Source organism: Hemiscyllium ocellatum, chromosome 12, assembly GCF_020745735.1.
Source record: "Hemiscyllium ocellatum isolate sHemOce1 chromosome 12, sHemOce1.pat.X.cur, whole genome shotgun sequence".
In the NCBI taxonomy this organism is placed as follows: domain Eukaryota; kingdom Metazoa; phylum Chordata; class Chondrichthyes; order Orectolobiformes; family Hemiscylliidae; genus Hemiscyllium; species Hemiscyllium ocellatum.
This window is the reverse complement of record NC_083412.1, coordinates 85,974,340-85,995,402: the sequence shown is the minus strand read 5'-3', so window position 1 is coordinate 85,995,402 and position 21,063 is coordinate 85,974,340. Positions and strand designations below refer to the sequence as shown.

Genomic DNA, 21,063 nt, shown 5'->3' with positions numbered 1-21,063 from the left:
TCCTTGCATGGGATTTTGTACACTACGTTGGTTTTGCTCCAAGGAAAGCAAACCTAGCCATTTTCTCTTTCCTCATTGTTCAGACCTTCCAACCTAGACAAACATCCCGGTAAATCTCTTCTGCACCCTCTGTAGTGCAATTACATCCTTCCTATTCTGTGCACACAATCCTCCAATTGCAGCTTAGCCAGCTACTGAGAGACCATGTAAGTCAGGAGTTTTTAGAATGTTGTTCATTTACTTAGATGAATGCAGTTCCAACAACACTTTTAAAAAAACTCAATAGCATACAGGATAAAGCTACCCAATTGATCTGCACCCAATCTCAGTGCTTATTCCTGTTACTAATGCACAGTGATAGCAGTATGTACCATATTAAGATACTTTGTAGTAATTTGTCAAGGCTTCTTTGACGGTATCGGCATCTTTTTGAACCTGTAACTCTACCAGTTGGAAAAACGCAGGCTGCACAGCTAACAGAACTCCACCACCTGCAAGCTGCCTTCCAAGGCACACCTCTGTCTGGCTTAGAGCTGTATCATGTTTTCTTTCCTGATGTTACTGGATCAAATCTTGGAATTGTCCTCATAAAGCATCCACTCAACATAGACTATAGTGTTTAAAGAAGGCAACTCACCACCACCACCATCTTTCAGGCAATTAGGGATGGACAGTAATGCTAGCCTAGTCAGTCTTGACCTTATCCCAAGAATAAATTTAATGAGAAACAAGTTTTCAATGCCTTGATCTTCTTTTAAAGTCAAAGTTCAATGTAAATCTCATTGCAGAGATCACCACACTGAAAGTTGATGTTCAATTGCTGCGATATCAGTGATGTTGTCTGTTGTTTTTCTTTGTTTTGTGAGATTGGGCAGTGAGTGTTGAAAATTATCTAGTCATGGCATCACAGATCATGTCATCATCTGATGTCTGTTATCCTTATGGACTCACTAATTAAGAGGGGACTTCTGGCTGATGATCTTCAGCTACCTCAAAGAACCACACTAGGATCAGCATGTTCAGGCCATTCTTTTGCTTCACTGGACTCTACAGAACTGGAATACTGGTGAAGATTGTCTTTTTAACACAACAGCTCACACTTACTCTTTCCATGAGCTGCTGCTCTAGTCTCTGATGTCTGTCACAGGAATGTAAGCTTGCTGTTAAATTGCTCTTACCTTCTCACTGTTGGAATAAGGCTGTGATTGAGTGGAGCATGGTTCAACAATATGAACAATCTGTGAATCTATGTTTGAATTTATTTTCTAGCTCCCAACTAATCAATATCATTCTTGCGTTAAACAACAAATCTTTTGCTGCATTTGTTTCATTTTTTTTCTTCCATTTCTCTATGTCTTGCCTCAACACCAGTGCCCTGTCCAATATTTTTTTCATGTTATTGCAAGGGGAGTGTCTGAAGATTGCTGGCATATGTACGAATGTGAAATTAAACAATAGTGCAGTTTGCTGATATGGTATATTACGTATTTGCATTTGGATAGAGAAACAGTTACTTACAAAAGTACTGAATTTAGACTGATCTCTGAACTCTACACTTGTTTACAGAACATACTTAATTATATTTCATATGTTTAATTTTAGAGAAGACCTTTCCCTGTCAGCACTGTGACAAGCAGTTTGCCAATGAGAGGCTACTAAGGGACCACGTACGAAATCACGGTAGGGTGCATCAGTGCATTTGTTAATGGTTGCAAAAGCCAATGATATGGTTGTTTGAGTTCTATTCTTTAGTGGTGTGAGGGCCTCAGGTCATGTGTTAACTGCAGAATGCTGTCCTCCTCTGCCTGACTTCAAAATAAACATCTACCCAATTTCTTTAATGAATTCACAAAACAATCTGTTTGTAGGAACAGAGCTTATTCTTAAAGCAAATGGTAATTACTGATTAACATATACTATGATCCAGAACTAAAACTATATCCTCTTCGTCCCACCTATACACACATACTGCTCCTCCAAAATCATTTCCAGAAAAACAGTAGGTGGCTTGCAGTGCAAATTAAACAGGTGAATCCCAGCACGCTTACTGCTAAACACAGTTCTAGGAAATCACATGATTCATTCAATCCAGAAACGCATCCAAATAATTTTATCTCTTCTAACTCCCTTTATACATTTCTTAATACAGATATGTAATCCCAACACTTGCTAACCATGACAAAAATAATATTGATGTGAGGTTGGGACAAAAAGGAAGTAATGTCTAGAATACTGGAACAAATTATTCCAGTACAACAACAGCACTGACATCTATTAGGCAAATGCCAAGGTATGTCTTCAGCCCAGAAAGCAGGACAAATTCAAATTAGTTTACTCTTTTGTTTCCTTTGCTGTGTTGCACAAAGCACTATTTTATTTAAACTCAGCTCTCTTTGTCTTCATGTGTTTTAGAATTCAATCTTTCTGTCCCATTTCCAATGTGCTGTAAAATCCGATTCCTCTTTCACATACGATTCGTACAGCCATGTGTGCACCTCCTTGATCTCCTTATACCAATGTCAATTTATTTGTGACTCGAGTAATAATCCATAGAGAATAATCCCTGGAATCGTGTTCCCTTATAGCTCTTTACTCCTGATGCGCTCTGAGTAGTGCCTCATGCCTGTTCTTTCCTGTGTTGTTGGTTCCAACAAGGACCAGGATGATTGAAACCACCTTCTGCAGTGTAGAATCCTGAGCTGCCAAAGTAAAAGAAAAAGTCTTCATAACTTTAGAATGCTTTGCAACAAGGTTGCAATGTAGAAAATGCACCAGTGCAAGTCCCAGAAAAAAAATCATTATGAGCAAATCATCTATTGTTACTGACATTAGGTAAGGGATAAATATGGGCCAGGAACTTGTGGAGAACACCCTCAAACACTTTTCTGCATCATGCCAAGGCATTTTGCCCTTTCAAAGGGCAAGTGTGACCTAGTCCAAAGTACAGCACCTAGACTGTGCAACACTTCCTCAGTACTGTACTGGAGTGTTGTCCAGACCACTACCTTGTAAGTTTTGTTTCTTGACGTCAGAGAATACTAGGCTCCCTCTGCTTTTGCTTAACATATTCCATTGCTTGCTCAATGCTGTCAGTACTGGGACACTGGCACCTGTGTTAACTATGGGGTGCACTGTAATTGTTTAAAGTTTTATGCTAACTGTTATTTGGAGCTGTAATTGAATTTGCAGTTGATATATTTGTAAAAGAACTTTACTCGGTGCACAAATGCAGCTTTCTAAGGTCAATTTGTTTCTACACCACAGCAATGTGGGTTTCTTCCTGCCACCTTTAACTTCGAGTATTCCACTCACCTTTACCGAATTGCACGTGCTTCATCTAATACTCAGAAATGGATTAGAATCTAGATTCGTCCGTATCATAGATTGGGTGGAGAGACAGTAAATTTAAAAATTATACACAAGGTGGCAGAATAAAATTTTCTTCCATAAAAGTTTGTATCCAGGAGCAAAATTTTTTAACATTATTTTGTGCTTTTGTTTGTCAGTGAACCAGTTTAAGTGCCCACTCTGCGACATGACCTGCACTACTTTCTCCTCATTAAGGACACACATCAAATTCCGCCACTGTGATGAGAGGCCATATGGATGTGATTTCTGTGAGAACAGGTAAGTGTTGTGGTTTTTACTCAAATTGCTACTGCACTTTTACATTGCTCATGCAGTACCTTGGCAAAGCTGAGTGATACGCGCTTTGGTGAGATGTGGATTTGAATTGCGCAAGATGTTTTGCAAGGCCCATAGAACATAGAACAGCATGGGAACAAGCTATTTGGCTCACCATGTCTGTGTCAACCATGATACCATTCTTAAATATACCTGCATGCCTGTACATGGTCTGTATCTGTCTATTCCCTGCTTGTTCATGTGTCTATCTAAGTGCCTGTTAAACTTTGCTATCATATCTGTTTCTTTCACCTACCACTCTCTGTAAAATAAAACATCTCCTTTAAACTCTCCCTATCTCACCTTAAACCTATGCATCTTTGTATTTGACATTTCCACCCATAAAAACTCCAACTCTCCAACTGATTCATGTCTCAGAATTTTATACAATTCGATCAGGTTGCCCCTCAGCCTCCACTGCTCCAGTGAAAACAATGCAAGTTTGTCTGACCTCTCCTTATAGCTAATACAGTCCAATCCAGGCAACATCCTGATAAATAAAGATTTGCAGATGTGGAATTCATAAACAAAAACAGAAATTGATGGAGGAACTCAGCAGATCCGGTAGCATCTGTACAGAGAACGCTATTTCAGTTCTGAAAAAGGGTCAGTGAACTAGAAATACTAACTCTGCCTTCTCTCCATAAGTGCTGCCAGACGAGCTGAGTTTCCCCAATAATTTCTGCTTTTGTAACATCCTGGTAAATCTCTTTTGCACTCTGTAACATTCTTCCTATAGTATGGTGATCAGAACTGTACATAGTACTCTAGATATAGCTTAACTAAAGTCTTATACATCTGCAACATGATTTGCCAACTTTTATACTCGATGCCTGACTAATGAAGGCAATCATGACGTAAGCCTTCTTTACCACCATACCAACTTGTGTTGCCACTTTCAAGAAGGTATGGACTTGTAACCCAAACTCCTACCATTTACTGTACATTTTCCTCTTGCATTTGACCTCCCAAAATATGTCACTCTCACTTGTCCAGATTAAACTCCATCAGCCAACTTTCCCCAACTTTCCAACTGATATATCCTGATGTATCCTTTAATAACTCTACCAATTTTTGTGTCATCTGCAAGCTGACTGATCAGAGCAGTTGCATTTTCATCCAAATCAACAACAGAGGTCCCAGCACTGATCCTTTTGGAACACTACTGGTCACAAACCTGTAGTCAGAGAAATACCCCTCCACAACTCAACGTTGGGATCATTTCAGTGCAGTTTGTGTGCTTTACTGAAGTGATGTATTGAGATTCTCACTAGGCAGTGGTGAATTCCAAGTTGACCCTCAAAATTATTTGTTCAGCCTCTTATTAACAGCCAAACACGAGTTTCTAATGTACCAAATTCAATATGCAAATTAGCTGTTAGGAAAATTCGATATGTAAACAGAGCATAGCAGCTTCAACTCATCACTTACTCCATAAGTCATTCCTGTTTTATATCTGGTATCAGCATCTCAGGCAAGCTCCATGGGCCCCTGCTACCCTGTCCACATATCCATGAACATTGGCATCCAATATGCATCAGTTTCTATGAGCCCTCAGAGCATATAAACAGGCTTCCCATAAGAAGCTTTTGCATTTCAGTACTGTGCCTCAGATTGTATCAGTCAATATCATAATACAAAATCACCTGGTGCTCATGGACTGGACTAGGCTACATCCCTTCGCTCTTTGCTCACTGACGTAGCACTCACTCATTCTGCACCTATCTGGATGTTTCCAGCATTCTTCGCTTGCTAACTTTTTTGCATATTGCTTCCTTAGCCAGAGATATCAGACTCATAATACTCTTGTCTTGCCGCCCCATTTAATGTAGAAACAAAGCCAGGAAGCTTATTATGGTTGTCAACAGGCTTCAGTCTCGTCAAGGGGATTAGCATTTGCTCACGAGTTTCTGGCTCACTAAGTCAAGGGCAGCCTCCAATACCAGTCCAAGACTTTTCCAGGAGCTCAGAGTTACAATCCTCTGCTCACAGAGGAGTAGATTGATGGGCAGTATGTCACCTATCTTGACACTTTCTCCCTTGTGTGCTGTACTGATCCTGGAATGAGAGAGAGGGGCAAGTATTAAAAAGCTGAAAGTGGATGGCATATCTATTAGAGTTGGTGCAGATGGGAAGGTTTCCTAAGCAATTGAGTAGACTGCACAGATGGTATGCAAGGTTAATGATGTTTTAGGTTGGTGTCAGTGAGGTCGGGTGGAGAAGATGTTGCATACATTAGTGAGAGTGGTAAACCCTTGGTGAGTGATGTGTGCAGTAGCAGAGAGGGAATGAATATAAGGTACTGGAGAGAAGATGCTGGTAGAGAAGGACATTGATTTCTCCCTACTGTGCTGGGCTCCTCCAAATGGCTGAGACTCCTCTAACCTGGTTAGCAACCTCGGACCATGCTGGCCATTCAAACTTCTGGGCTGTAGGCTGGACTAAAGATTCAGCTCCCCATTCCTTTGATCCAGTCCCTCGTAAGTGTTTAGTACAAAAATTTCACTCCTTGGCATCCCCATCTTAACTAACATTGTAAAATCGCTCTCCTCAGCTACTTGGTCCTTCTTTCTCAAAGATTGCTCATCATCACCTGCTTTGCAAACTCAGCCTTGACCCTTCTGTCCTTCCAAACTACTGGCCATCCCTAATCTCCCATTCATTTATCCAAATCTTTAAACATGGTATTGTGTCCCTGAGTGGTGCCCAAGACCCCCTGCGTAAATCCTTTTAAACATGCTTCTTTATCTGCCACCAGGCTGAATTTGTGCCTGTTTTTTCTACTGTTCATCCCTTTGATATTGCGACAGTGATAGTATATTCATACTTCCTTGTGTCAGATCAGGCAGGCTGACACAGATAGAAGCAAAACCTTAGCACTTCTATGCCTGATTTCTATGACTCAAAAGCCCCTGGACTATGTATTTCATTAATATCACTTTGACTGACTGAAAATTGTCCAGGCCTAGTTGCTCATTGCTGTGGTAGTGAACACAGGCAGGGAGTAGTCCTGTACCTTTATCTGATTTGAGCTGTCCACAGTCAGGTCTACATTGTAATCCTGGTACAATTGAGAGAGAGTCTATTAAATTTGATGAGTTTACATGCATTGATGAAGTACGTGCAGTTTAGCAAGCTGTGGCTTGTTTGAGACGATAGCAGGATGTATCAGCAAGGCATAGAAAATTAGATTGTTGCACTGCATTAGGATGTTTAACGGAATATGAAGTTGCCCGAAGCCACAGAAATTTGTGTGTTTCTCCGCTCCATTTAATTTTGTTTCATGTTTTCATTGATCCCCTTAATGTGAATTCATATAGCAAGCAATTCCCTCGACCAAGTGGATTACGCAAGGATGGAACGTGGTTTAGTTATGACTTATTCATTAAGATCAGAGAACCGTGGGAACAGATCAGGATCATGATTTGATGAGGTAATCGTTGTGTTTGTTTTGAGGCAGGGCAACAGCTTCCAAAAGAAATCTTCTTTCATCTTAACTGACATGTTAACATAAACATTTTAGAAACATAGGAGACAGAAGCAAGAGTAGGCCTGAAATAAAAGAAGAAATTGCTGGAAAAACTCAGCAGGTCTGGCAGCATATGTGGAGAGATTAGATTAGATTACTTACAGTGTGGAAACAGGCCCTTCAGCCCAACAAGTCCACACCGACCCGCCGAAGCGCAATCCACCCATACCCCTACATTTACCCCTTTACCTAACACTATGGGCAATTTATCCTGGCCAATTCACCTAACCTGCACATCTTTGGACTGTGGGAGGAAACCGGAGCACCCGGAGGAAACCCACGCAGACACGGGGAGAATGTGCAAACTCCACACAGTCAGTCGCCTGAGTCGGGAATTGAACCCGGGTCTCCGGCACTGTGAGGCAACAGTGCTAACCACTGTGCCACCATGCCGCCCGCTCATATCAGAGTTTACATTTCAGATCAAGTGACCCTTCCTCAGAACAGGGTCTGTTTCAGCAACTTGTATTTTTGTTTCTGATTTACAGCTTCTGCAGTTATTTCAGGTTCTTTTCCTCACAAGAATAGGCCATTTGGCTCATTCAGCCCACTCTGCCATTCAACATGATCATGGCTGATCCTCTGTGTCAATACCATTTTTCTGCTTCCTGCTTAACCACTTGATACCTTTAACTTCTATAGATCTATTTCTTTCCTAAATATGTTCAGTGACTTAACCTTCACAAACTTCCGTAGTAAAGAAATCCACAGGTTCTCTAACCTCTAAGTGAAGAAATTTCTCTTCATCTCATCTTTGCATTTTGTGATATTATCACACTCCTAGATTTTGTGGAGGTGACCAGGCTTATGTTTTCTTTCGTGTATGTTTGAACTAATTAACTGACACCGTACAAAACTGAAAGTATCAGAGCTATCTAAATGCCACGTGCTGTGGAGCTGCCTAACTGAACTGTGGGTTGTACTCGCATAGCATGGAATGGACAACAATGGTTCAAGAATGTGGCTTACTGTCACCATTTGATGTATAGTTAGGGTTTGGCTATAAGTGCTGGCATTGCCAGTGAGGATCATATCCCATGAACAAACAGAAAATAAAAGTCGCTGATTTTCAGGTTTCTAGTTTGAAATGTCAGATCATATGATTTCATGGGTGAGGTTAGAGATGGTCAGGTTAAAAGGGTAAAGTCACCATAGTCCTACCAGACTATAGGACTACTTTCTCATTAGAGAGAGAGAGATGATTAGTGATGGTTAACCTGAAGGTCACCATGCCTCAGACAAGAAGAGAGTTTGAGAAGAAAAGTCCTTCTTGGTAACCTGGTAATTGAATGTGCACACTTGACATCACTTTTTGATGCAAACCAGCCATCCTGAGCAGCTTGCTGACCCTAATGGTCATTTCTTAAAGTTCTCTTGTTTAAGAGTTCCTTCTTTTCTTTTTGCCCTTCACTTACAGTTTTAAGAATTTGTATGATTTGCGGAAGCACATCGAAACACATAATGATGAACCTACGTACCGCTGCAGCTCAGATGGGTGTAACTTCAGTGCCCGCAGTGTACAAACCCTGAAACAGCACTACAGGAGAATACATGAGGTAGGTGACCAAGTGACAGCTGATCTGTGCAGTGCTATGGGATTTCATATGCTTTTATCTCAGAGACCATAATTTGAACTCACTTCAGGTCAGTGGCATGGAGCTGTTTCCTTCATCTTAGCTTTTCCTTTACAGTTGAGGTGGGGGGAGGGATGAGGAAACTGGTGAAGTCTGCGTTGATGCCATGTGGTTGGATGGTACCAAGATGAGGTGTTCTTCCTCCAGGCGTTGGATGGCTTGAATTTGGCGGTGGAGGAGGCAGTCAATTCTCCTGCTCTTCGGATGCTGCCTGACCTGCTGTGCTTTTCCAGCGCCGCACTTTTCGACTCTGACCTCCAGCATCTGCAGGCCTCACTTTCTCCCAAGCTTAACTATGTGGCAAACAGTGAGGATGAAATCAGTCAACTGCAACAGCACATTAAAAAGTTAACAATATTACCAACAAGTGGCAGGTGGAACTTAATATAAGAGAGAATTGTGAAGTGATGCAATTTAACAGAAGAGATAGAGGGATGAAAGATAGACTTACTGGAACAGTTTTAAAGAGTGTGGGGATAGAAAAAGCTGGGGTTTATTGGCATAAATCTTTGCCTGTGGACAGGTTAAATTGAGAAAGACAAGATTCGATAGCAGTGTTAAACATTTTGACAGGTTTTGGATAAAATAGATAAAGCAATGTTATTCACATTAGATTTATATTTTATTGTTATATGTACTCAAGCACAGGAGTACAGTGAAAAGTATATAATGTTAGCACACAGTACCACCTTACAAAGGTAGCTATGTACAAAAAGCTTTGATAAACAGTTGTTGAAGAAACAAAATTTAAAAAGGTTAAGCATTACCTTAATAGAATATGTAGAAAAATAAAGAAATATAGTTAACATTAAGTCCTTCTTGTATAAACTAGAAAAATAAAGGAGTAAAGGTTAAAAGTTCAACAGTCTTTGATGAGTCCTCTGCTTAGCTCAATCTCCAGGAGACCTCAACTACCTGTTCTTGATGCTGTCAGAGATACCAGGGGTTCTCCCTCACCACTCGCTGTTCTTGCATTGGGCTGCGATGCCATCGCTTGCTGAAGCTAGCATCTCCCTGATCTTCTGTTGCCTCCAGAACATGCCTGGGCAGGACCCACTCGCAAGCCAAGATACCTTTGCACCGGGTTGAGAGATCACCACAGGCCACCAAGAGACCAAAGGACATGGGGACGTGAATTTAATGTTTTGGTCAGACTATTTCAAGGCAACATGAAGAAGGTGCATTTTATGCAGTGAATGATAACGACCTGAAACTGGCTGCCGATGAGGGTAGTAGATAGATGTGGAGTCGATTTTAAAAGGATGGACACTTGATGGAAATAAACCTGGAGAGCTAGGGGACTAAGTAGATTGTGCGCAGAAGTTGGCATGGATTTAGTAGGTAAACTGCCAATCTCATGTGCATTATGACTATTGTCATTTTTGTTTTATCTTTGAATTTTAATTGGTTCCTGTTCTGGAGATTTGTATGCACTTGACATCATGTCAAACCTATGGACAGAATTATAGCATCTTTTGATATTGCTACTTACGAGCAACTGGACAGATTGTGTTGGTGAGTTTAGAAACATCATCTGTAACTACTGGATAATAAATGGATTTTTCAGATTAGTTCTTCCCTATTGCCTGGTTACCATATTATGGAAGAATAACTCTTCGGAGGAAATTTTGTAAAGAAAACAATTAACCTTTTCAAAACATTTTCAAGTTAACAGAGCAATGGGTCACTGATATTTCTGTCTTATTCAGGGAGAAACAAAACCTCGATATAAGTGCCACATTTGTGCCAAGTGTTTTTCTTGGGCCTACACATTAACGATGCACCTACGCAAGATGCACCAGCTGAAGTGGCCTTCTGGGCATGCACGATTCAGGTAGGATAATATCATTTGCCCAGAGCCAAAGGGTGTTGCCTTAAACCAACTGTAGCTGATGCTATTTATTCCAGTGAACTGTATTTCACCTTTGGATGCAGAACTAAAATGTTTGTTTCCTCTTACACCCACAGTCATTCAAAAAGAGTCACTGCTAGAATGCAGTCTTTGTATATATACATGTGTACGTTCACAGCGGATGGATATCATCTGCAAGAGGAAAGTTAGATTTAATCTTTGGTTGGATATTCTGATGAAGGTTCTTATCTCTGGTTTTGAACTTTAACCCCTTTAAGCCTGGTCCCTCCGTAACTTGTCCTTCCACTTTCAACATCCCAGATAAATTTAAATTACTTACAGGCCTAGCATTGAGTCTAGTAAAATGCTGATGCCACGCATAATATGAACCTGTATGTAGTGGGATTGGAGCCTTCCAATTCAGAGTCAGGACAGCTGTCAGCAGCAAGCCACATCATTCTTTTTGCAGTGCTTCTTTGAAAAATAGATGGGGCCATCAACTACTGACCACCTAAAACTTGTTTGCTAATGTCTTATCTGGCAGGAAGTCACAGTGTTAATGCTTTTTATTTGTGTAATTTGATAGGCCAGCACATGTTGGAGCAGTTTAAAAGAAGTATGAGATCCCTACCTTAAATAAAGATAAAGTAGGCCCTTCAGTCAGCTTTAGTTAATCCTTTGGTCAAGTCATATCCAGTTGACATGGAACATTTATGCTCTGAATGTAGAGGGGATCCAGTTACAGAAGTGAGAAACTGAAATCCAATTGTATAAACAATGATACAGGATGGCAAATGGGGAATTATCTAAAAACAATATGTGAAGCAGTGTTAAGGGAATTCAAGTGATGGGTGGCCTATAGACAGTCACAGTAATTCTTCATTGAGCATTGCCAGATATAAGCAGGATTTCTGTTGCCTTCTTGTATAACCACATCACTTCAGCTTGCAGAAAAAAACTGTCTTCAGGATTATAAACTTGTCACAGTAGAGGCCTCTTAATCCTATCAACTGCTGACCACCTAAAACTTGTTTGCTAATGTCTTATCTGGCAGGAAGTCACAGTGTTAATGCTTTTTATTTGTGTAATTTAATAGGCCAGCACATGTTGGGGCAGAACAGTGGGAGACTCGCTTTACACCTGTCTGTACAGCTGCAGTAAATGATTGAAATGAAACAAGCTTAACTTCTCAATTTGACTAGTCTCCTACATAAAGAAATGAAAAAAAAGTCTCTCACATTGTTGCTTGGGTGGTGCTATGGTTTAGACCATGAACTTTCACTTCTGTTACCTGATTCAGATCTGAATGGATAAAATTTTTTTGTTCAAGTTTCCTTGTGAATGAGATGGTCAACTTCTGTCCAGTTTCAGGTGGACATAGCAGGGCAAGAACTTCATTTTTTTCCCACACTTTGGATTTCCCCTTTGAACTTTGTGTTCCAATAAAGTGAAGAATGTTAGTGCTGTTCCATTTTGTTCCATTGTGCACAAGAGACAATTTCAAAGATTGCAGGTGACTCAAACTTGGAAGAATTGTAAGTTGTGAGGAGAGCAATATAGAGCTCCAGAAGTACAAAGATAAATTGGGAGAATGGGCAGATGGGTGACTGATGAGTTTCAATGTATGGAAATGAGACGTGATGCATTTTAGTATAAAGAATGTTGAAGACAATTCAAAATAGGGGTACAATTCTAAAGGTGGAGGGGATACAGGAGCATAGAGATCGGAGGGTATATGTGCATAGATATTGAAAGTAGTTGGACATACCGAGACAGCATTAAATAAAATATAGAGTATCCTCGGCTTTATTAATAGGATCATAGTGTACAAGAGCAAGGAGATGATGTTGAATTTGTATAAAGCATATGGTGGACTTCAATTGGAGAACTGTTTGCAGTTCTGGGTGCCTCCTTATTGGAAGGATTGAAACGCATTGGACAGACTGCAGGAGCAATTTACAAGAATGGTTCTAGGGAGAAAGAACTTTAGTTATGAGGATTGATTGAAGAATTTGGGGCTGTTGTCCTTGGGAAGTGGAAGGCTAAGTGGAGAACTAATTGAGGTTTTCAAAATTGTGAGCAGGCGGGAAAGGGCAGTTAAAAAGAAGCCGTTCCCGCTCATAAAAGGAACAAGAGGGCATAGATTTAAAGTGATCTGCAAAAAGAAAACCAAGGGTGAAATGTGCAAAACTTCTTCACACAATGAGTAGCTTGGGTATGGAATTCATGGCCTGGAGGTGTGATGGAAGCAAGTTCACTTGAGGCATGCAAGAGGGAATTGGGTGTTCATTTGGAAAGAAATAGTGTGTCAGGGTAAGAGGAAAAAGCAGGATATTGACGTGAGGTAGTGATGCTCATTTAAAGAGCCAGTGCAGGCACGATGGGCCAAATGGCCCCCTTCTGGATCAGTGGTGCTGGAAGAGCACAGCAGTTTAGGCAGCATCCAACGAGCAGCGAAATCTACATTTCAGGCAAAAGCCCTTCATCAGGAATAAAGGCAGTGAGCCGGATGCATGGAGAGATGAGCTAGGGGAGGGTGGGGGTGGGCAGAGGGTAGCATAGAGTACAATGGGTGAGTGGGGGAGGGGATGAAGGTGATAGGTCAGGGAGGAGAGGGTGGAGTGGATAGGTGGAAAAGGAGCTGGGCAAGTTGGACAAGTCATGGAGACAGTGCTGAGCTAGAAGTTTGGAACTCGGGCAAGGTGGGGGAAGGGGAAATGAGAAAACTGTTGAAGTCCACATTGATGCCCTGGGGTTGAAGTGTTCCGAGGCAGAAGATGAAGCGTTCTTCCTCCAGGCGTCTGGTGGTGAGGGAGCGGCGGTGAAGGAGGCCCAGGACCTCCATGTCCTCGGCAGAGTGGGAGGGGGAGTTGAAATGTTGGGCCACGGGGCGGTGTGGTTGATTGGTGCGGGTGTCCCAGAGATGTTCCCTAAAGCGCTCTGCTAGGAGGCGCCCAGTCTCCCCAATGTAGAGGAGACCGCATCGGGAGCAACGGATACAATAAATGATGTTAGTGGATGTGCAGGTAGAACCTTGGATGTGGAAGGCTCCTTTAGGGCTTTGGATAGAGGTGAGGGAGGAGGTGTGGGCACAGGTTTTACAGTTCCTGCGGTGGCAGGGGAAATTGCCAGGATGGGAGGGTGGGTTGTAGAGGGGCGTGGACCTGACCAGGTAGTCACGGAGGAAACGGTCTTTGCGGAAGGCGGAAAGGGGTGGGGAGGGAAATATATTCCTGGTGGTGGGGTCTTTTTGGAGGTGGCGGAAATGTCGGCAGATGATTTGGTTTATGCGAAGGTTTGTAGGGTGGAAGGTGAGCACCAGGGGCGTTCTGTCCTTGTTACGGTTGGAGGGGTGGGGTCTGAGGGCGGAGGTGCGGGATGTGGACGAGACGCGTTGGATGGCATCTTTAACCACGTGGGAAGGGAGATTGTGGTCTCTAAAGAAGGAGGCCATCTGGTGTGTTCTATGGTGGAACTGGTTCTCCTGGGAGCAGATATGGTGGAGGCGGAGGAATTGGGAATACGGGATGGCATTTTTGCAAGAGATAGAGTGGGAAGAGGTGTAATCCAGGTAGCTGTGGGAGTCGGTGGGCTTGTAAAAAATGTCAGGGTCAAGTCGGTAGTCATTAATGGAGGTGGAGAGGTCCAGGAAGGGGAGGGAGGTGTCAGAGATGGTCCAGTAAATTTAAGGTCAGGGTGAAATGTGTTGGTGAAGTTGGTGAATTGCTCAACCTCCTTGCGGGAGCACAAGGTGGCGCCCCCGAAATGTCGATTTTGTTGCTCGTTGGATGTTGTCTGAACTTCTGTGCTCTTCCAGCACCACTGATCCAGAATCTGGTTTCTAGCATCTGCAGTCGTTGTTTTTACCAAATGGCCCCCTCCTGCAATGCAACAGTTCTGTAATTTGGTCTCCCAATAGCATTCTGAGTGAGATTTGCCGGTTGAATGCTGTTTTATGCAATGCTGGATTAAAGCTGCCTCATTCATTGAAACATCATTGGCCACAAGACTTTTGGGCCACTTGAGTTGAACCCAGTCCAGAGGTGAAAGGTCGGTACTTCCACCATTGTACCACTCAATCACACCCTTCCCTTTCCCCATCCCAGTCTCCCTTTCAAATTAAATATTTTAGTTCTGATGATGAAACTGGATCCAACACGATTTATTTTGCTTTAACTGTCTAGATACAAGGAGCATGCGGATGGATATTTGCAACTACATGTGGTGCGCTATGAAACAGTTGAGCTGACTCAACAGATCATTAAGGACTTGGAGAAGAGGCGTGGACCCCGAAGGAAGGTGACAGAAGCGTGTTTATATGCACCAGAATCCCGCCGCAAAGCCCTCTCTACAAAGCCCACCACTGGCAAAGCCAGCAAGGAGGAAGAGGACTACCTCGCAATCGCCACTCGGCTGAGGCGTGCTGGGCACCGAGAAGCAACCAACTTGCCAACCAAGCCTTCAGAGAAGGCCCCACAGTTGGAGCAGTGCAACTCTCTAGAGCCTCCCAAAAGGGCTGAGCAGTGTTCAGAGGTTTCTGGAAATGGTTCTCCGACCTACTCTGGCCTTCATAATGTATCCCAGTCAGCACCCGGGCATCCTACTGCTCCTGAAAGGAATGAAGCTGTCTCCTCTCTTGACCCTGTTGAAACATTGGAGAAGGTAGCGCGAGGTCTTGGCATTCAGATAATTGGATAGTCAGGGTTGCTGGTAGCAAATTGGTGAAACCAAGGTCCACAACTTCTTTGAACAGTAGTTCCATAAATAAAGCTTAGTCATGTGGGAGGGTGGGGGTGGATTTGGAGTTACAACTTAACAGGGTCCTACTGTCTGTATATTATCTGTATTGAGAGCTTGCTGCATGTTCAGATGTTTTAGATAACCATCAACTGGATGCTAGATCAATTTCTTATTCTTGCTTAAAAGCAAAGGATTGTGGATATAGGAAATCTAAAATAAAAACAGAAAGTGCTGGTGAAACTCGGTAGGTCTGGCAGCATCTGTGGAGATAGAGACAAACAAACAAAAAAAAATTATTCAGAACATTCACCATGCCTGAACATGTTGGAAAAGGGTAAGGAGGCCCCTGACTGTACCTGTCTCTCACTAATTGTCAACCATTGTCTTCCAGTGTTCTTGGCAGGAGGGAACAGCTTGATCTGCAATTGTATTGAGATTGAGGGAATGACAAGATAGGTTCAGATGATATATGGGCCCTTCTTACCAGCAAAGGAGCCAGCAAAAGCCAACGCCTATATAGAACATGTTCGATTTAGAAAAACTACCCAAGACTCTTCACAGAAGAACAATGAATGCCAAGCCAAAAAAGGAAATATGAGGATTCTGAATTATCATTCTGATATACACCTGATTATTTTAAATGAAGTTCAGTGTCTTGGCCAGTCTTCCTGTCAACCTGCTGTAGCTGTTGCTCCCTCTCTTTAACGGTTACTTTATCCCATTTAACAACCTTTATGATCCCTCTTGAGATGTTATTCTTTCAGCTACAGAGCCAGCACAGATGTGTGCATGGATTTGTGTCTGCTGCACAGAGTAGCTCAATGATATATTTTATTCTGACTTTTTTCAAATTTTAATTGAGAAGTCACAGATGGCGTACATGTCACTCTTGACATTAGGTCAGATGTTAGTCTAAGACCTGTTGTCCCAAGCACTGTATGACAATTAAGTAGACTGCTAAATGAGTTCAGGGTTCAGCTTCTGATCCCTTAGAGGAACTTGGCTGGCTGACTGCCTACTCATCACTGAGCCATCTCTGAAATAGTGCCCTCACTTCTCTTGCAACCCTCTTTGTTTCTCTCCAATATGTAATGAACTTATCCTGTGATATTTCCTCAATTTAATCATCTAAAAATAAGCTTTCCTTTTGTATCCACTCACCTTTTCCTTTTTTTACTAAAAAGCAAATATGACTTTTTTTGTTAGGACTTTTTTAACTTTTGAATGATTTCATGTGGGGTCATCTGAGGTTGACTTATCTTTAAAACAGTTATAAAGTAGTTTTTTTGTAATGTTTAGAAATATACCTTATTTATATCACAGTACTGCCTTCATCAATAGCACAGAACCACCCCAGCATGAGAGATAAATAGACAGTGGCTGATACCAGTGTAATTTTTAATCTTGCTTCAACTCCATATACCCTTGCTTATCACCGTGTCGATGGTGATGATTTCTGCCCATTAGTGTGAAGTTGTGACTGAGGCTTTGGAAACATTGTCCATGTGTAAGTCCAAACGTTTAATTGAGAATGGGGAGATCTGGCTGTTTCATTACTGTCCTTCTGTAAAGGAAATAGGCATTTAACCCTTCTGTGATCTGTATGTGTGATTCCAGTTCCACATCAATACATATGTAGACCTACATTTTGCGGATGATTGCAGTGTAATTGTCCACACTGCAGCAGATTTGCTAGCCACCTTTGATCGCTTTATCATACAAAAATCTTAGCCTGTCCTTGAATGTTGTGAAAACATCAACTCACAGTTGGACAACCAAATATTCCACATGCCACACATGTTGAAGGAGAGACTCTGGGATATGTTGAACACTTTCCATAACTTTGTGGCACCTGCCTTGAATGGATGCCATTAATCTGATCAAAAACTCAGCTGTACTGGATCAGCCTTCTTAAAAAAAACTCCAGCAGCAATTGTTTTGGGCAATAAAAGCCTCTGCATGTCAACAAGTATCCTCATGTACAAAGCGGCTGTCACCACACTCCTGCATTCCAACACAATGCCTCTCACCCTGTCATCCATTTTTAATTAGGGGAACTGTTGAATTAATGCTAGTGTCCTTGAAGCTGGCTCTACAAGCATTCAGGCAAATCACCACATCAATTCGATTCACTGCCAGGAAATTAATTCTTATGTCCAGTGCTAAAGAGAGAACAAATAAATTGTTACAAAGACATTCTGAAGCTATCCTTGAAGCGCAGCTTTAGAAATGGGGAGAGCTGGCTATCATCCATTTAAAACAGCCACAGTTTGTCCCTTATGTAACCTTGTGCCCAAATGCCTTCATTATGAGGTGGAGCAGAAGGAGAGAAAGAAAGAAATGGAAGCAAATGTGCACCCTGTATCCCACTGCCTCTTGGGATGTCCTGCACCATGTACTGAAAGATCTGCAGATTGAGAATCACTCTATACAAACACATGAAAACTCACTGCAGAAACTCTCAATCCTGAGTAGATGACATCCTCAAAATCAAGGGACAGCTAATGAATGTCTTTGACACTTAACTGCCTGTTGGTACTGCCTAACAAGTTATTTACAAAGTGAGGTGGGCAATAAATGCCAGGAACTCTGCATATTTCAAAGTAAAGTCATTTTAAAGAAAATATTTGGGCCAAAGTAGCCTCATCTTTTGCAGGACTGCTATAACTGGAGCCTCAGGAAACTATTCAATCTCGTTAAATGGGAATTACCCTGGTCAATTCACTTGGGCCTCGTGAAGGTTCCACTGTGCTTGTTGAACTGCAGTTTTAACCTGCTTTTTTAGCTCCTCCATGTTTCTAGGACATGTGTGGCCGATAAGGTGTGAGACTTATGTCATCTATACTGGATTTAACTTGTGGCTGAGCCCCAGTTTTCCAATCAGTGTGGCAGTGCAGAACCCTTCAGTCACTTTGCACCTTCCAGAAACCGAACAATAACAAAATGCCACAACTGCTGTTTGTCTCCCACGCATAATGCCACCAGCAACATTTTATCCTGATAATGCAACAGTTTATACAGAAGCCCTTGGAAACTGCTCCTTTTTTCATTCCGCTCACTCCTCCTTAAAAATGAAGGCTGGACTTGTTTCCAAGGGAAGTTGCCAAGTTCCCAAAGCCTGACAGGGAGCTTTGATTGTTGATTGGAAGTAGAAATTTGGGTTCTGTGCAATTTTGTTGAAGTCATGCTAAATAACATTGCCACATTGTAACTGGAAATAAAATGGCAGTGTGGTAGGAAGCGTTTGATTTTCATTTCAGGAATTTTAATATAGCTTTTTGGAGAAGAATAATGGGCTATCCAGTTTTTAACCTGAACAAAGTGACAGACCCGTTTCCGACATCGCTACTTACTTTTGTGTTCAGATTACAGCCTTGATTATGCACTGGTGCCTTCTGTATTAACTTTTATTGACTTAATTCTGTAAAATTCATAAGTAATGAGCCTGTAAAATCTTTCATCAAATGGAAGATTTTTAAACTGTGAAAATGACTTATGAATGCTTTTATTTTAACACGACATCCTGTCAAAGGAATAAATTGTAAACTGTGTTATGATGATAACTGCAGCAATACCTTTGTGAACTTGGTGGAATATCTCAATACTATGTCCTCTTGAATAGCGGAAGACACCCAGTATTGTAAAACTAGAGTCTGATGTTGTAAACATGAGCAGTTTATAATGGCAGCATGAAATAGGTGGCATTGAAAAGATTGCCACTGGTAACCAGTGACCAGTTTATGGTGCTTCCAGCCCTATGGTGGAGCTTTACTGGTTAATGGAACCTTCCAGTATGCATGTGAGGCTTGCAGTATATTTTTGTAATTATGAATGGGGGCATTTGTCTATATACTGGCCTCATTGTGATTTTGTTGATGTCTGTTGCAATTAGTGGGCTCAGTCAGTTTGGTGACTGCACTGTTATAAATATGATTCACCTAGAACTGACTGAGGTGGGTGTATTTTATGGTCCTTCCCAATAGTGTGCCTCATTCAATGGTACACTCCCACGCAGTCCTGCAAGTGCAGACTTGTAAAGTTATCACTTGTGTGCATAACAAATGTTTAATACTGTGCTATTTGTTATAACGTTTGACTCGGGGTTGCAATCTAAACTGTTTATAACAAGGTCTCTGTAGCTAGAGACGCTATTGCTGTGTACAAAAGTTTTGATAAATCAGTGTTTAATTTACTTGACAGACAAGCCTAATTCTTAGTCACAACTAAAACCTTGTAGGTTCTGTGGAGGAATTTACCAGCTGTGCACACACTAAGCTCACTTTTCCTTAAAGAAATTTAGGGATGGGCAATAAGTCACAACCTTGCTAACAACACCCTTGACTTAAGAAATAAATTTTGAGAAGTACACAGTCTACTCACTGCCTCTTTAAACAAACAGTCCTGATCCTTTAAGGGCACTCAGGGTTCGCTATATAAGAAACAAAAGTATTGTTGAATATTGAATAGGCAATATTGTGCCTCATCCAATCATGTTTTGTGGAGCCACACCCAGTAAAGCAGAAGAATTTTTGTTAAATTGGAACTACATGTTCATTATGATTTCTCTGTTAAGAGCAATTTATATGCGTTTTGAATTGGATAGGACATTCTAGCAGTGGGTGTTTATATTGTGATCTCTCAGTGTCAAGTGATAAGTTCTCTCATTTTGTAATCGGCCAATCCCATTCTTCTCTCCCTCTAAACTTGCACTGAGTTTGATGAGGCTTTGATTTCTTTGGTTAAAACCCAGCAGTTCCAGAGAAAGGCATTCGTTTACTGCATTCGTTAAATGGACCTTCTGCCAAACTTGAGAGTTCAAATATATTTTTGTAGTTTTGAGTGAATCACATTCGGGATCAGATCTGTGTCCTTATGAGCAATTACTTTGTTTTTGCTGCCAGATCATGAATACTTGCTAGCTGCAGTTCAGCTTTAATGGCTAGAGTGTACAACTCTAACTAACCATTCATGACTTACAGTTCAGACTGCAAATATTTGGGAGTCGACTCAACTCTTGTATGGTTCCACCCTTGCCACAGCCCCAGTCTGCTAAGGTTATTAATCATACCATTAGACTATGTTTCTAAAGTGCCCAGTGGACCACTTAATGAAAAAAAAAGACTTGAAATTCTGCAGTGCCTTACCGTACTTCCTGTACATGTGCCTATGAACTACTTCACAAACTGTGAATTGCTTATGGAGTTGCCAATTATATTGTCAGATTAGACAAGCCATGTTACTGAAGCATTTTCCACATCCACTTTCACGCATCCCAGAGTCTTATTCGAAATAAACATCCTGCCTTTGAGTAGTGAGCTGCTTGTCTTCAGTACTTTGTGTAATCAGACTCTGAAGTTAATACTGGTTCACGTGCAAATTGCACAACATTGCGAAGTTAAAATGAATTCTGATGACTGTGCAATGTTTTTGGAATACCTTGAGTTTAATTTGTCATTTTATCCATATCTTGCTTATAAATGTTTACAAAGCTTTCCATATTAGCAAACTCTACACTCTGCACAAATGCTAAACGATTATTTCTGGTGTTCACTTAACTTTCCTATTAGCTAATAAAATCATAGATAAGTTTAGATTAGTGCAAGAACGAAGACTGCCAATAATCG

General features: G+C 41.5%; 1 protein-coding gene across 2 annotated transcripts in view; it reads left to right on the top strand.

The window, feature by feature from the left end:
* Nucleotides 1-20,825, top strand: part of LOC132821188 (histone H4 transcription factor-like) — a 49,643-nt gene extending 28,818 nt beyond the window's left edge. Inside the window, exons 6-11 of one of the 2 annotated variants that reach the window (XM_060833830.1) lie at nt 1,603-1,680; nt 3,507-3,627; nt 8,631-8,769; nt 10,557-10,681; nt 14,884-15,361; nt 15,831-20,825. In XM_060833830.1, the coding sequence (XP_060689813.1) occupies nt 1,603-1,680; nt 3,507-3,627; nt 8,631-8,769; nt 10,557-10,681; nt 14,884-15,361; nt 15,831-15,857 (968 nt within the window). In that variant the 3' untranslated portion in view covers nt 15,858-20,825. Of the gene's footprint in view, nt 1-1,602; nt 1,681-3,506; nt 3,628-8,630; nt 8,770-10,556; nt 10,682-14,883; nt 15,446-15,830 lie in introns of those variants that run through there. The other variant, XM_060833829.1, reaches the window with a different exon arrangement.
* Nucleotides 20,826-21,063: the final 238 nt, after the last annotated feature.